General features: G+C 42.7%; 1 protein-coding gene across 5 annotated transcripts in view; it reads left to right on the top strand.

The window, feature by feature from the left end:
• Positions 1 to 14,870, top strand: part of LOC124281916 — a 41,960-nt gene extending 27,090 nt beyond the window's left edge. For 3 of the 5 annotated variants that reach the window (XM_046717920.1, XM_046717921.1, XM_046717922.1), the window contains 7 exons: positions 236 to 341; positions 8,683 to 8,710; positions 9,878 to 9,942; positions 10,362 to 10,419; positions 11,572 to 11,753; positions 13,335 to 13,368; positions 13,935 to 14,870. In XM_046717920.1, the coding sequence (XP_046573876.1) occupies positions 236 to 341; positions 8,683 to 8,710; positions 9,878 to 9,942; positions 10,362 to 10,419; positions 11,572 to 11,753; positions 13,335 to 13,368; positions 13,935 to 14,175 (714 nt within the window). In that variant the 3' untranslated portion in view covers positions 14,176 to 14,870. Of the gene's footprint in view, positions 1 to 235; positions 342 to 8,682; positions 8,711 to 9,877; positions 9,943 to 10,361; positions 10,420 to 11,571; positions 11,837 to 13,334; positions 13,369 to 13,934 lie in introns of all 5 variants that reach the window. The other 2 variants (XR_006900001.1, XM_046717923.1) reach the window with 2 other exon arrangements.
• The last annotated feature ends 285 nt before the right edge of the window (positions 14,871 to 15,155 follow it).

Below are 15,155 nucleotides of genomic sequence, written 5' to 3'. Positions count from 1 at the left end.
TTGGTCTTGATGAAGATGGGTGTTGGGGTATCTACCAATCACACCCAAAGTCCAACTTCAATTTCTTATGTGAAAACAATGAGAGCCTTCTTTTGTGATGTTGATGTGTGTCCCCTTTTTTGATATTCTGGAATATTGAAAATGTAGTGTACAGCCATTTCACTCTTTCTGTTTGCACATTGATGACACCATAGATCGATAGATGAGTTCACAGAATAATCGTTTGTGTTCACAGATCCAGTGCCCAATGTGTTCCAAGCTGTTCCGAGTTAACCTCATAGAGCGGCATGCCTCAGACTGTCTTGGTCAACAGGAGGTGACATCAACAACAGGAGATGATGGTATGCAGCATCAGTCTGACACTTTAACCCCTAGTCTATCACCTCAGTAACGAGGGCTTTATAAATTGGGACATATTTTCCTTATCCTGACTCATGCTCTTTTGCTTGTCTTCTTCTTCTTGCGAACATAGTGGAAACACTTGTATCTCCTTAATTGAAGCTCCCTTCAATGTAAAATCACTAATCAGTACTCACCACGAGTTGCTCCCCTTTGATCCCTTTTGGCGGAAAGGTGTCGCCACCTCATACCTCGTGGCTTCACTCTCTCCTTCTTCGCCCAGTGAGCAGGATGTGAGAGCCTGTGTCTCCTTACACAACATATCCTTTGATTTTTCTTAGTTTTTACCTCCTATAGTGTACTATAGAGGTATAGCTAGTATCCTTCAGCAATTTGTATTGATTATTTATCGTATTTCTACTGTTTATTCACGGTATTCGTGATTGTTCAGCTAGTATTACGCTGATGAAAATCTGTACTATTTGTAGATTACGCTTTTCTGCCTCAGATCCGCATGTAATATGCCCTAGTTGTTCTACTGCAGTGCTTTGATTCACGCTGCAGTTATTGCATTAATTTATCTAATTCTGCATTTAATAAATACTATCTTTGCGCCTTAAGACGTGCTGCAGATAGGTCACGCAAACAAGGGCTAAATATGGCTGATACCCAGATACTCCATCTAGTCAGCTGCTGGCGATCGACCCCTACCGCCTGGTGTTCTGCTAGAGACCCCATCGAAGAGGGACGGGATGCAGTCCGTCACCTCTAAGAAGCGGCCGCCTCCCCAGACATCCCGCCATCGCAGATAAAGTCCAAGAGGGCCTCGACGCCTTCTCAACGCAGACTTCGTGACTTCAGGGCAGCGCCGACATCCAAAGGAAGTCTACGAAGACAGCGAGAACTTTCTCAGCCGAGATCGTTCCAGCCGAAGAAAGGGGCCTCTACGATGACCAGCCGATTATCATCCCCGACATACGGCACAAGAAGCGGCCGGTGTCAGCGACAGTGACTTCAGCAGAGATCTTCATGCAGCCTGATGCCTCTACACCGATGTCAGACGTTATTGCTGTGGACCCCATCATTAACACCGCAGAGAAGGCGCAGACAACATCGTCGCAGACCATCCCTGATGACCTGATGCAGCAAATTATGACGATGATGGAAGACCGATATAGACTGCAGAAGCAAGGACCGAGCCTTCGCGAAGGCTCCAACGTAGACAGCACCCCAGAGGCACCCCCCGTCAACGTAGCAGCCAAGACGATGTCACCTTCGCGAAGGAAGGCACGGACCACCTCCACGAAGGACCTAGATGTACAGCCTTCGCGGCCTTCGCGGGCGGATAGATCTTCACCCTCGCCATCTTCATCCCAAGATGTGGACTCGACCATCAGACATCACGAAAAGCCTTCGCTAAGGTCTTATCGTGAATCCTCGACCGACGCAGAGGAAGCTTCGCCGGGCATTCGCTGGCCAGCTGAATCCAGATCTTCATCATCTAGAAGGACATCGAGGGACTACACAAGAGCTTCGCTGGCTATCAACGTTCTCCTCACAGGTCACCGAGAAGATCAACCCATAGACGAGATCACCTAGACGATCTCCTCTTCGCTCATCACCACCAGATCACCTTACAGATCACCATACAGAGCTGCACAAGCATCGCCGGACGTAGAGACAGAAGCACGCAGTCCAGAACAGCACCAACCTCTCATCAATGATGATGGTATAGAGGATGATGGAGGAGTTATTTTCTCCGATGCTGAGATACGGTATTGGATGGTCAATAACCTAGATCTCTCATCACCATCTAAAAATGGCAATGTGGCGCAGACATATCTGATGAAAGAAGACGATGCAGATGCTATCACACTACCACCGATCGAATCCCGATTGCAGCAGTTCCACAGAATCTAGATGCAGCATTCCACAAAGCCACGAAAAGTTCAGACACCACATCTACCAAACTTTCATGCCAAGAAGTTCTCCACGCATAACATGGACCCCTTCTTCAAAGCTCAGGACATCGATGAGAACTATAAGTTGATCAACGATGTCAAGTACAAGAATTACAAGATTGATGATCGCAAGTTAGTCCAGATAGAAACCATGACGAGACGTATGTTTTTTGGTTTAAATAGATCTAGAACGATCAATGAGACTCTTATCACCAGATTTCGTGATACGACTTCTGAGGATGATAGAATGATTTATTCTGCCTTACTTATGCAAAAGAAAGACCAGCAGTTCCTAACAGATCATCTTACATCTATTTCAGCAGCACTGACCTTAGCTCGTCGTCAAGGCCTCCTCGCTTCCTGTAACTGGGGTGAGAACTTTACAGCCCCACTGTATACAGCCCCGTGGTCTTCAACATCCATCTTTAATGGAGAAATAGACAAAGTTTCCAAGGAAGTCACTAAGGATTCCAGAGAAGTCCTGATGATTAAATCGATGGACACACTAGCCAGTGTCATCCGACAGACCTCTCAAAGATACTCAGGAAGATCTAAATTCACGGGCCTACAGAGAGCACGAGACAGGAAGATAGCCAGCTCTAGAGGAAAAGATTCTTTTCGTCGCCCATTCGGCAACTATAGAGGAGGTTCAGGAAGAGGCAGGACACCCAGAGGTTCCCGCAACTATAAACGCTGAAAGACAGGTTCGGAACGACTGGAGTCTTCCACCCCCAGCCGTTCCAGTACAACCATCTCAAGTGGGTGGACGCCTCCAACTTTACTGGGAAAACTGGGGAATATTACAAGACCCTTATGTCTCCAACATTCTTCGTCACGGATTTCGTATCCCACTAAAGGCCAAGCCTCCGCTGACAGTCAACCCTCACAAGTTCGACGTACAGGCACAACAACTACCGAAGTTAAGAGAGGCTGTTACATCACTCTTAATAAAGCAGGCCATAGAAGTACTAGACCAAGACAACATAGAACCAGGTTTCTACTCCCCAGTTTTCCTAGTTCCCAAGAAAAACTCCAAGGAGAAATACAGACTCATCTACAACATGAGCTTTTTCAACAAGAACTATCTACGCAAACCACCGAAGTTCCGCATGATACATTTACCTCAGTTACGGCAGTTGATTCGCCCCATGGACTACATGGGCAGTATCGATCTACAGGACGCTACCTGCACATCCCGATACACGCCAAAGCCAGGAAATACCTACGGTTTACCTTAGACGGGCAACATTACCAGTGGAAAGTGCTCCCATTCGGAATATCATCAGCCCCCTGGCTTTTCACGAGGATAACGAAACCGATTATCACCTATCTTCATCATCAAGGGCTACGCAGTGCGTTTTACCTCGACGACGGGATACAAGTAGATCAAGATCCACAGCATCTCAAACTACAGTTAAATTACATCATAAAGCTACTAACACAGCTAGGATGGTTAGTAAACTTACTCAAGTCGGACCTAGTACCGTCACAAGACCTACAGTTCCTAGGCATTCGATTTATCACAAATCTCAACCGTATCGTCGTACCAGAAGACCGTTGGATCAAGATCCAACAGACCATTCCACCAGCTCTACGCTCTCCGTTACCACTTCGACAATGGCAGAGCCTCCTAGGTCTCCTCACATCAGCCCAAGACATGACAGTCAGAGGCAGGTTACAGTTACGTCCCTTACAGGTCTTCATCAATGCACATCTCGACGATTTACAGCCATTCAGTCTACCGAAACATCTCAGACCTCATCTACTATGGTGGACAAAGAAATCGAATGTCTGCGAAGGGATTTGTTTAGCAGAGCAGGAATTCAAAACCCATCTATATGTGGACGCGTCACTTCAAGGTTGGGGAGCTCATCTCGCCAACCAAACGACATCGGGAATATGGAATCAACAAGAAAGCAAACTCCACATAAACAACTTAGAGATGAAAGCTGTAATCAACGCCATTCTACATTGGAGCACATTTCTACAAAATGCGCACCTGATGATTCATACAGACAATTCCACAGTGGCGTTCTACGTAAACAAGCAAGGCTCAACGAGATCACTGAACCTTTTGAATCTAAGCTTTCAACTATTCGATCTAACCCACGATCTAAATCTACAGATCAGAGCAGTTCACATTCCCGGAGCCAAGAATGTACTAGCAGACGCTCTATCTCGGCCTCATCTACCATCACCGACAGAGTGGATGCTCAATACGGAAATATTTGCTCAGATAATCAAGCCGCTAGCAGCCGCTAATAGATCTATTCGCCACAAGATTCAACAATCAGTTACCGACATTCGTGTCACCAATCCCAGATCCACAAGCTTGGGAAACGGACGCTCTAAGTATATCTTGGGAAGGCCTCAACGCTGCAGACGCTGCTTCCGCCAGCCAGCAATAATACCTCAAGTATTACAGAAAATCAAACAAACACAGAGTCTACAACTCACTTTGTCGCTCTCTACTGGCTGTAGCCAGAGTATGGTTTCCCAGTCTAATTCAAGAAATCGGTCAACCAGTATTAGAGCTACCCAAGCCAAACCTGTTAATACATCCACACACAAAACAAGTGCATCGGAAACCCAGAAGTTTACCAACTTCACGTGATGGACTGTATACAAATGTGTTTAAACAAGAGAGGATATTCTGCCAGGGCGGCAAAAGCGTCACGCTTTGCCTTACTTACGACACTCAACTCGTGAATCTTGTACGACGACAAGTGGCACAGTTTCGAAAATTATGCAGCTAATAAAGGATTTACAGCGAGGGATGCTTCACATCCTCAAGTGGCAGACTATTTGTGTTACCTGCGGCAAAACAAACATTTAAGAGGTTCGACGATATCAACATATCTTGCCGCGCTTAGCTCTGTGATTACTATGAGAACGGGTGTCAAGCTGACAAAATCTCCAGAGTTACTGGCCTTACTACGTGCTTTCCGATTGGAGGACCAAAAGCGGAAGTTCCACGCCCCAGCTTGGGATCTGAATATAGTGTTACAACACCTCACAAGTGAGGCTTATGAACCCTTGGAATCGACAAACTTTGAATTTCTCTCACAGAAAACACTATTTCTGCTATCTCTAGCCACGGCAGCAAGAATATCTGAAATTCACGCTCTGGATTACGAAAGGATACAGTTTGATGACAATCAAAACATAGCGCACCTCGGATTAAGATGGGATTTCATCGCTAAAAATCAACTACCAGGTCAACCAGACAGGTTATTCCATGTACCAGCTTATCCTCCATTCTCGATCACAAGATACACAAGACTTGTCACTGTGTCCAGTCAGAGCTCTCAAAGTTTACCTACGACGATCCAAAACAAGGCTTAAGATTTCTCAAAAGATTATTCATCCCCTTATCGCCAACTTAATCAAACAGAAGTCTCAAGCATACCATATCTATTTGGATAAGGACTGTCATACTTCAAGATATACAAGGCAGCAGGCTTGGACCCACCAACAGCATCAAATCCGCATGAGATTAGGGCACTGGCTTCCACCCTCTGCACGGTAACTGTTCATTGAACACTATTATGGAAGGATGCTTTTGGAAATCGAACATGGTGTTTGCGAATCACTACTTGAGAGATATCACCACAGAAGATGTCTCTGGCATTCACCATTTCGCCCTTTGGTCCTCGCCAACAGCTGACAGTCCCTCGTAGGCGTTAAAATATTACAATCACAAAGTTAATATGTATTATATACATAATTTAGTTAGCTTATAACTCTGAGGAGTTCTAGAGCTATGTATATATATTCAGCTTAGGTCTTTCACCCCTAAGTATATATGGACATTATATTTAGTTGTACAGCGACTCTATCAGAGTCACTTATGTATATATAATTTATGTAATGGGTTTTTTTCAATATATATCAATGTAATACACAATTATGGCATTATAAAACCTATGGTTATATACAGGAAATATCCTAAGTCTATGCCTTCATGAAGTTCCCATACCAGTTATTACAGTTATATTTATACAAAATCACTAATTATAAATCCAAAGTATTCTGTTACTCCCTCCTCCGTTCCGTAGGATTCTACAAGCAAAAGAGCATGAGTCAGGATAAGGAAAAATATGTAATTTTTAGAATAAAATTGATATTTTATACTTATCCTGACTCATGAGGTCAGCCCTCCCATCCTCCCCACATAACACTTTGGATTTCCCTGTAAATTCAAGTGTTGGGCTCGCAAAATCAGGAGAGAGTGAAGCACGAGGTATGAGGTGGCGACACCTTTCCCGCCAAAAGGGATCAAAGGGGAGCAACTCGTGGTGAGTACTGATTAGTGATTTTACATTGAAGGGAGCTTCAATTAAGGAGATACAAGTGTTTCCACTATGTTCGCAAGAAGAAGAAGACAAGCAAAAGAGCATGAGTCAGGATAAGTATAAAATATCAATTTTACTCTAAAAATTACAGGTGCAAACTTTCTAAGCAAGACAAGTATGGTCAGGGGCACACATTGACGTGTCTCTGGCGCTGCAGATCACTCACTGTTGTAACCCTTATTTGTGTCGTTATGCTATGAAAATCTGTAGAACTGTTTGTATGTTCCTTGGGGCTGGAGGCTAACAGGATCAGGTGGTCAGACTCACTGACTTGGTTGACACATGTCATCGTATCCCAGTTGTGTAGATCGATGCCTGTGCTGGTGATCACTGGATTGTCTGGTCCAGACTCAAATTATTTACAGACTGGCGCCATATAGTTGGAATATTGCTGAGTGCGGTGCTAAACAACTGAGCAACCAACCTTAGTGCTTGAGCGATTGATGGAACAATCAGCCAATCGATATATCTCGCTTGCGGACCCGTGAAGGTCCTGGTTAGAATGAACCTTCAGTAACCCATGCTTGTCGTAGAGGCGACTAACAGGATCGGGTGGTCAGGCTCGCTGGCTTGGTTGACACACGTCATTGGTTCCCAATTGCACAGGTCGATGCTCATGCTGTTGATCACTGGAGTGTCTGGTCCAGACTCGATTATTTACAGACCGCCACCATATAGTTGGTATATTGCTGAGTGTGGTGCAAAACTAGACTCGCTCACTCACTCACTCACTATATCGCTTGCGTCATAAGATTAAAAAGTATGTTTCTTATTGTTATGTTTGTTAAATCAAGACCTAAACAACTGATCCAGTTTCCTGACTCGTAAAACTGCCATGTAAACAACATACTCCCATGTGTGTCTCAACAAGAAGTATCCTCAAACATGTTGATCGTGGTATTAATCGGTTTCGTTTGCCCACTGTTATGATGCTGCCCACATTAGCTTTGTGGTGGGGTTTATGATTACAATTGATTACTGATCAATTACGGATCTCCAATTATCAATATACATATTGTGAGCGACAACCATCACTAATGCTCCTAGGTTGTGATCACCATACTTGTACAGTTTGATTCCCGAAAGTGGGAGATATCTGGGCTATCCTCCCACATTTAGATGACATCAATGGAATAGGCAAGGCACTTGTCTGCTTGTCTTTGACTCGTGAAAATCTTCAGGGACTGGTCTTTTTCTCTTGGCATCTATTTTAGATGATCTTTTAGTCTGCACAAGTTTGATGTGATCAGTGGAACCTACCCCTACAGGACATTGTTTTAACCCAACTATTGTTCAAACAGATGCCCAATTCACGGAAACAATACTCAAATATACTGTGTACATGGTATAAGGAGGGTGAGGTAGCCTGGTCGTTAAAACATTCGCTCGTCACGTTGAAGACCCAGGTTCGATTCCCCACATGGGTGCAATGTGTGAAGCCCATTTCTGGTGTCCCACGCCATGATATTGCTGGAATATTGCTAAAAGGGGCATAAAACTAAATACACGCACACACACACATGGTATAAATTGTATTCGTCCGAGGTGATATGTTATCAGCATCAAGAAATGCAACGACAGTTGTGATCAGCTAACGGACCAGATGTTCTTACCATATAGATTTATGTCCTTCATAACTGATGCTTGTCGTAAGAGGCGACTAACAGGATCGGGTGGTCAGGCTCGCTGGCTTGGTTGACACACGTCATTGGTTCCCAATTGCACAGGTCGATGCTCATGCTGTTGATCACTGGAGTGTCTGGTCCAGACTCGATTATTTACAGACCGCCACCATATAGTTGGTATATTGCTGAGTGTGGTGCAAAACAACAGTTGTGATCAGCTAACGGACCAGATGTTCTTACCATATAGATTTATGTCCTTCATAACTGAAGATGATGTAGACTGTATGCTGGTTAGTATTCATTTACCTTGCACATTTAACACTCACTTTGAAAACAAGGGAGATGTATTTTGTGACATAAACAGCTCAAATGATGTGTTCTATGTCCTGTTTTGTGTTTCAGCACACCTGCAAGCTTCCGTATCCAGAAGGTAAGATATAGCTTACTGGATGACTTCTACATGGGTTTCTTGTTCCCTCATTTATCACATAATGTTTATTTGTAGCAGCAGTGTAGGATTCACCCACGGTCCTTAATTTACATAAATATCATCACTTCACTAAGAGCAAAACAACTGTTAAATTGGGTTTTGTAAATGTTTCATTTTTAACAGTTTTGGTGTCGTAAAAAATATAAACTTATCAGGAAAAAAGTGTGTGAAAAGTGAGTTAATAGTGACCACTCTGAGAATTACAAAAGGGTACTTTAGTCCGTTCTGAATAGTTACAGGGTAGTTGTCACATCCTTCATGCTAAAAATTAAAAAATTAGGGGTCCCTCGGTTCAATTACTGTAGAAGCCAGCCCAAGGTCCCAAGAGCACCCGACCTGTGAAGATCCGGGTTAGAACTGGTCTCCACCAACCCATGCTTGTCGTAAGCTGCTTGTCTGGGACTCCCTTGATTCAGTTACTGAAAAAAGCTAGCCACAGGTCCCTAGAGCCCCCGACCCATGAAGATCTGGGTTAGAATTGGACAACCCATCCTTGTCGATAGAGGTGACTAACGGGATCGGGTGGTCATGCTCTGGCGTCCTTGTTGTGCCACAAGGTCAGAACAGAAAAGATCCCAGTACGTTATGCTAATATCTACCATATATGACGACAGATAAGCTGATCTTATAGATATGATGAGGTCCTCATGTGACCCTTGAAATCAGTATCGAAATGGGATGTTCCATAAATGAGCCGAACCACAACTATCTTTCATCTTTCATCTTCTTGTCGTGATCAGTCTTTGGACATAGTGTAAGTGTGTTCTGGTGGTATGGACAGATTGTGTGAGTATGTATCCTCTGTTTTCTAAATGTGAAAATAGAATGTGCCTGTGGTGCAATATAGAAAGAGCTCTGTTGCACTTGCAGTGTTCATAAAGCTGTCCCCTGTACCCTAGTGTTTGTCATGTGACATAAGTGAGTGAATGCTGTTTTCTGTAAGTCAGCATTTTCCTGTTTATTACACAGGGGAGTGAAGCATTTGGTCTGCAACAGCAATCTTCTGACAGAAAACGTGAGCCATGTTTATTTCATTTTCTGTTCTCCCATCAATTAATGCAGAGTTCATGTATTCACTGATTATCTTTGATATTTTTCACTTATAAGATCCAGTCATGAGGATGGTAACAAGGGAGACTACTCTGGCAGGACTAGAACTGTTAAGGAACAAGGTAATATGCTTTCATTACATAGATGCTATCAGTCCAGTAAAATTATTGATGATTATCATGCCAGATGTACTAATTTGTCAAATTTTAAGTAAAATGTTCAGCAAAACAGTAGAAACTGTGACTAGTTATGAAAGCAGTATATATATTGTAACAGATCCAATTTGAAGATCTGGGTTAGAACTAGTTTTCAGCAACCCATGCTTGTGAGAGCGGCGACTGTAGTGCTCGGCTGGTGAGGCTTAGTGACTTGGTTGATGCATCATGCCGCATGTCATTATATCCCAGTTGCCTTGATCCATGCTCATGATGTTCAGGATCCTTGAACAGGAAGTTCAGAATTGTATACTGAAATGATAAACGAGTTGTGATCTCCACCACTGTCTGCGTTCTTCCTTTGTCAATAATGAATCTATTTTAAGTTCCAGATGATGATGTAGAAGAGCCAGTACCAGTCAGAGTTAAGCCAATACCACAAAGGTATGAACTCGAGCTTGTGTCACGGAAACTCAAGATTGGTTTGATTTGGTTGTTGTTTGATTGCTGTTGTACCCAGCAATATTCCGGCAATATGGCTCCGGTCTGTAAATAATGGAGTCTGTAAATATCCCTATTAGGGCAAAGGGGAAAGTGCAGTACTTGTCTGTTTGGCTTACTTGAAAGGATTGTAGTTTTTCCTATATTGTGTGATGCAAAACAATGTTTGTTAAAAAGCCCTCATTTATGACATGTTTATTTGTAGCAGCAGTGTAAGATTTACCCACGGTCCTTAATTTACAAAATATCCACACTTCACTAAAAGCGAAACAACTGTTAAATTGGGTTTTGTAATCATTTCATTTTTAACAGTTTTGGTGTCATAAAAAATATTGACTTGTCTGGGGGAAAAGTGTGTGAAAAGTGAGTTAATGGTGAACACTCTGGGAATTACAACAGGGTACTTTAGTCCGTTCTGAATAGTTACAGGGTAGTTGTCACATCCTTCATGTTAAAAACTAAAAAATTAGGGGTCTCTGGATTCAATTACTGTAGAAGCCAGCCCAAGGTCCCAAGAGCAACAGACCCGTGAAGATCTGGGTTAGAATTGGTCTTCAGCAACCCATGCTTGTCGTAAGAGGCGACGAACGTGATTGAGCGGTCAGACTCGCTGACACATGTCATCATATCCCATTTGCGTAGGTCGATGCTCATGCTGTTGCTCACTGGATTGTCTGGTACAGGCTTGGTGATTTACAGACCGCTGCCATATAGTTAAGCAACAAAGCAAAGAAACAACCCTAGAGCCCCCTTTTGTTTGTGTTTCATACACAAACTCACTTCTATCTTGTTTGCCTTACAACCAGTGTGTATGGATGTTTTCCTATCCCTTCCTAATTATTGGTGAGATACACAAGAAACATAATTAATTTAGGCACATTCATTCCATTGTTAAAGGGTGGTGTGTAGCTTCGTCGTTAATCTGTTTGTTAGTCACACTGAAGACCCAGGTTAGATTCCCCATATGAGTACAGTGTGTGGAGCCAATTTCTGGTGTGCCCCACTGTGATATTGCGGGAATGTTGCTGCAAGTGGCATAAAAACAAACACACACTCACTGACTCACTCTTTTATTTATAATACATGTTGTTTCAGTCGGAATATGGAACAGTGCTGCGTTTGTAACAAGCTGGTGAGACAAGACCTCATCGAGAAACACACAGATCAGTGTATAGCCAACAGAATGCGGCAAGCAGAGGAAGTAGGGCAGGATGTGTATGACCTTGACCTTGAAGCTGATGAACCAGAGCCAAGAGCCACCCGGTCCAGAGGACGAGGTACACAGATGTCTAGTTTTGAATCAACCTGGCATCAGTTTGAGGACTTTAATCAGTGATTTGGTAACTTTTGGACCAATTGGGTATTGATCTGTCCTCTACTCTGCATGTCTTGGTGGGTTTGGTTTTAGTGTTAGTCTGTTTACAGTATGCATGGAGTAGATGGGATATTCTCTCGTATTTCATTTTGTTTCTTTTTGAAATTCATCATTCCAACAGTTTACATCACGCAGAAATATTTGTTCAGTAATACACATTTAGTGTATGGATGGAAGGGAATTGTTTCTTCCTGAAGGACGATTGACAATAGGCCCTGTAATTACATCATCTCACAACACACTTCACCAATTACAGGACCCTTTTATTTTCTGTATGGACCCTTGAAATTAATTATTGGGGGTTCACTAAACTCTTATTTTGGCTCATGAAGGCATAGATGATAAGAGGTTATTAGTTAGATGGGGGCGGTAGGGTAGTCTAGTGGTTGAAGCGCTCACTTGTCACGCCGAAGACCCAGGTTCGATTCCCCACATAGGTACAATGTGTGAAGCCTATTTCTATGATAGTGCTGGAACATTGCTAAAAGCGGCATAAAAGCAAACTCACTCACTATTAATAAGATGGCATGGTAGATTCAGTGACCATGTGGATCATGCATCCCAGCTCAAAACATCAATCACAGGATTGTCTTGTCCAGACTTGATTAATTAACAGACTGGATGCAGCAGGAATAGTTGCATGAACTATTAAACAACACACACGACCACCTTCAGACAAAAGAGCATTCTATTAACAAGCGACTTCCTTGTTCGCAGCCTCCCAGCCCTGGGCAGTAGTTTCAGAAGCCATCAGAATGTGTGGTAATTTTGAACTAGCTTAGCAACAGGCATGGTGGCAGTATCCCGTTTCAGTGTGGTAGATCCGCTTTCAGTTTGGCACCTTGTATAACCTTTCCATTTTTTGCCTGCTGCCATAGCACTGAACCTGTTCCATTAGGTGATAACAGTACTGCCACTATCGTCAGCTTTGGGAGTGTTGCTTGTGTTTGCGTTGATATATTGTTGTGGTACGGGGTGGTGGGCTAGCCTAGTGGTTAAAGTGTTCGCTCGTTACGCCGAAGACTCGTGTTCGATTCCCCACATAGGTGCAATGTGTGAGGCCCATTTCTTGTGTCCCCCTGCCGTGATAATGCTGGAATATTGCTTTAAGCGGCGTAAAACCAAACTCACACATTCACTCATTGTGGTACAGGACCTAGGATCAGAAGAGAGTAAACGGAGCCAGTGGTGACTTGTTAATCTGAAAGTTTCATCAATGCAGCAGTGTACAGCAGTATTGAAGTCACTGTAATAATATGTGATAATGTTTTATTCCACATCAATAGGTATGGTTTAACTTCTGCGTAATGTGAGAATGTTTCATAAAACAATGCTTCATGAATTATATGTCCAAATGAATACAAGGACAGCAAATGTTTAACTGTATAAGTATAAGTGTTTATTATGGCCACCGGTGTTACCTCAGCAAGTGCAAGCAATTAGATCGATGAAGCAGAAATAACCCAGTCTTGTTCTGTTGCAGGGCACCAAATTCCATCAGGGATGCAACGAAACGTGTAAGAAGAAATTTGATATATTTGCCAATTAGTTTTAGCACCAACAAATGTTATTCCATCAATATTTTGCATCATGCAAACCTATTCAGGTCAGGTCAGGTCAGGTCAGGTCAGAGGGGGACTAGACAAATAAAAAGACAGCTTTAGAATTAGTCCTGTCTCAATTTCGTTTCAGTGCACAGGATCAAATGTTTATCATTTGACCAAGGTAGTGCTGTTACATGTGTTTTTGTTGGACAATGGTAGGACGTGCTGATTGTTCTGAAAACAACGTGCTGTGTGTTAAAAAAAATTTGTTTGGCTGCTGTTTTGTTTTTTTTAAAGTGTATGAAGCACTGATTAAAAAAACTGCTGTCTCCACAAAAGACAAAAAAATGGGCTGTCCAAGGTCGTAGATACTTTTGCCTTCTTGTCTTCTGGGTTTGCTTGCCAGTCATTTGCAGACTACATCTACATTCAGCTGGAATATGGCTGAAAGTGACATACTACAACACTCACTCAATCAAAACAACACTGAACATGGACATGAACGGTCCTTCTGTAATCCAGTACCTTGTCATTTCCAGAAAGTATCGCATAATGGAGGAAGAAACAGATTCTCTGTCCAGTGAGATGTCTGACAACCACGACCCCAACTGGACAACAGCACCTACAACATCGGAGGTTGAGTCAGATTCGCCGATAAAGTTCAAGAAGATATCCCAGTTAGAAGAGGTAGAAATGGACTTCAAAAACCAGTTTAAGTCCAAGTCTGCAGGAAGAGGTGGTAGAAGGGGTGGCCCCTCCCGTGGAAGAGGACGAAAGTGATACGTACACTTGTACGGTTCTGACTGTACCTTATTTCTGGAGACATATATTCTGGACAGTTGTTTGTAATATCTCACTATACCATGACCTGTATGCTTGATGGGGCAGTGGGGTAGTCAAGAGTGTCACGCTGAAGGCCCGGGTTTGATTCCCCACATAGGTACAGTGTGTGAAGCCCATTTCTGGTGTCCTAGCCGTGATATTGCTGAATATTGGTAAGAGCGGCGTAAAACCCAACTCACTGCATGATTGATTCATTATTTAAGACCACTTCACACGAAACTGGACTATATGTGCATACAGGGTTTCTATGTTCGTTGTTTGTTATTTTTGTTATATAATCATGATAAGTATGATAGGAACTACTATTACTTGTTACGGAAATCGTATTGTGAACTGGATATGTAACATTGTTTGGCAATGTGTCGGGACTGAAAATAATCTCGACAGAAAGCGAATACATGTTAATGAGGACAATGAAGTAGACCAGGTAAAGTTTGTTTCTTAAGGACTTGCCACACAGCTTAACTTTGTCCAAAGACTGGTATTTAACGTCTTTATTGCCAGTATTAGAAACTGAGAAGCAATTTTACAACTGCATAAAGTAATCAGAGGAAGTGTAATGTAATGTGTGTTACATACAAACCTTGTTTTTCAAAGTACAATTTTAGTTCTCATAAATTCAGCAAGATGCAGTTTGTATTATTTCATGTTGATAGTCATTGCAGTTACAGGGCTTGAGAGAGAGCACCAGGTGCAACCTAAGAAAAAAACCTAGTTGCACCTGCCAAATTCAAGTTGCAATGTAGTGTGTTAAAACGTCAGAGGTTTCAGTGCACATAAACATATTTCCGTGATGTAGTACCCATGAAACCATAGCAACACAGAGATGCAGCTGATCCCTGTTTACAAGAGCTGTCATAATCTATAGAGGTTTAGCTAGTATCCTTCAACAATTATATATTGATATTTAGTTGTGT

The sequence above is a fragment of the Haliotis rubra genome, unplaced genomic scaffold (genome assembly GCF_003918875.1).
Source record: "Haliotis rubra isolate DU_JTF1 unplaced genomic scaffold, ASM391887v1 Scf290, whole genome shotgun sequence".
Taxonomy (NCBI): Eukaryota; Metazoa; Mollusca; class Gastropoda; order Lepetellida; family Haliotidae; genus Haliotis; species Haliotis rubra.
Note: the sequence above shows the minus strand (reverse complement) of the source record. Positions and strands in the feature narration are given on the sequence as shown.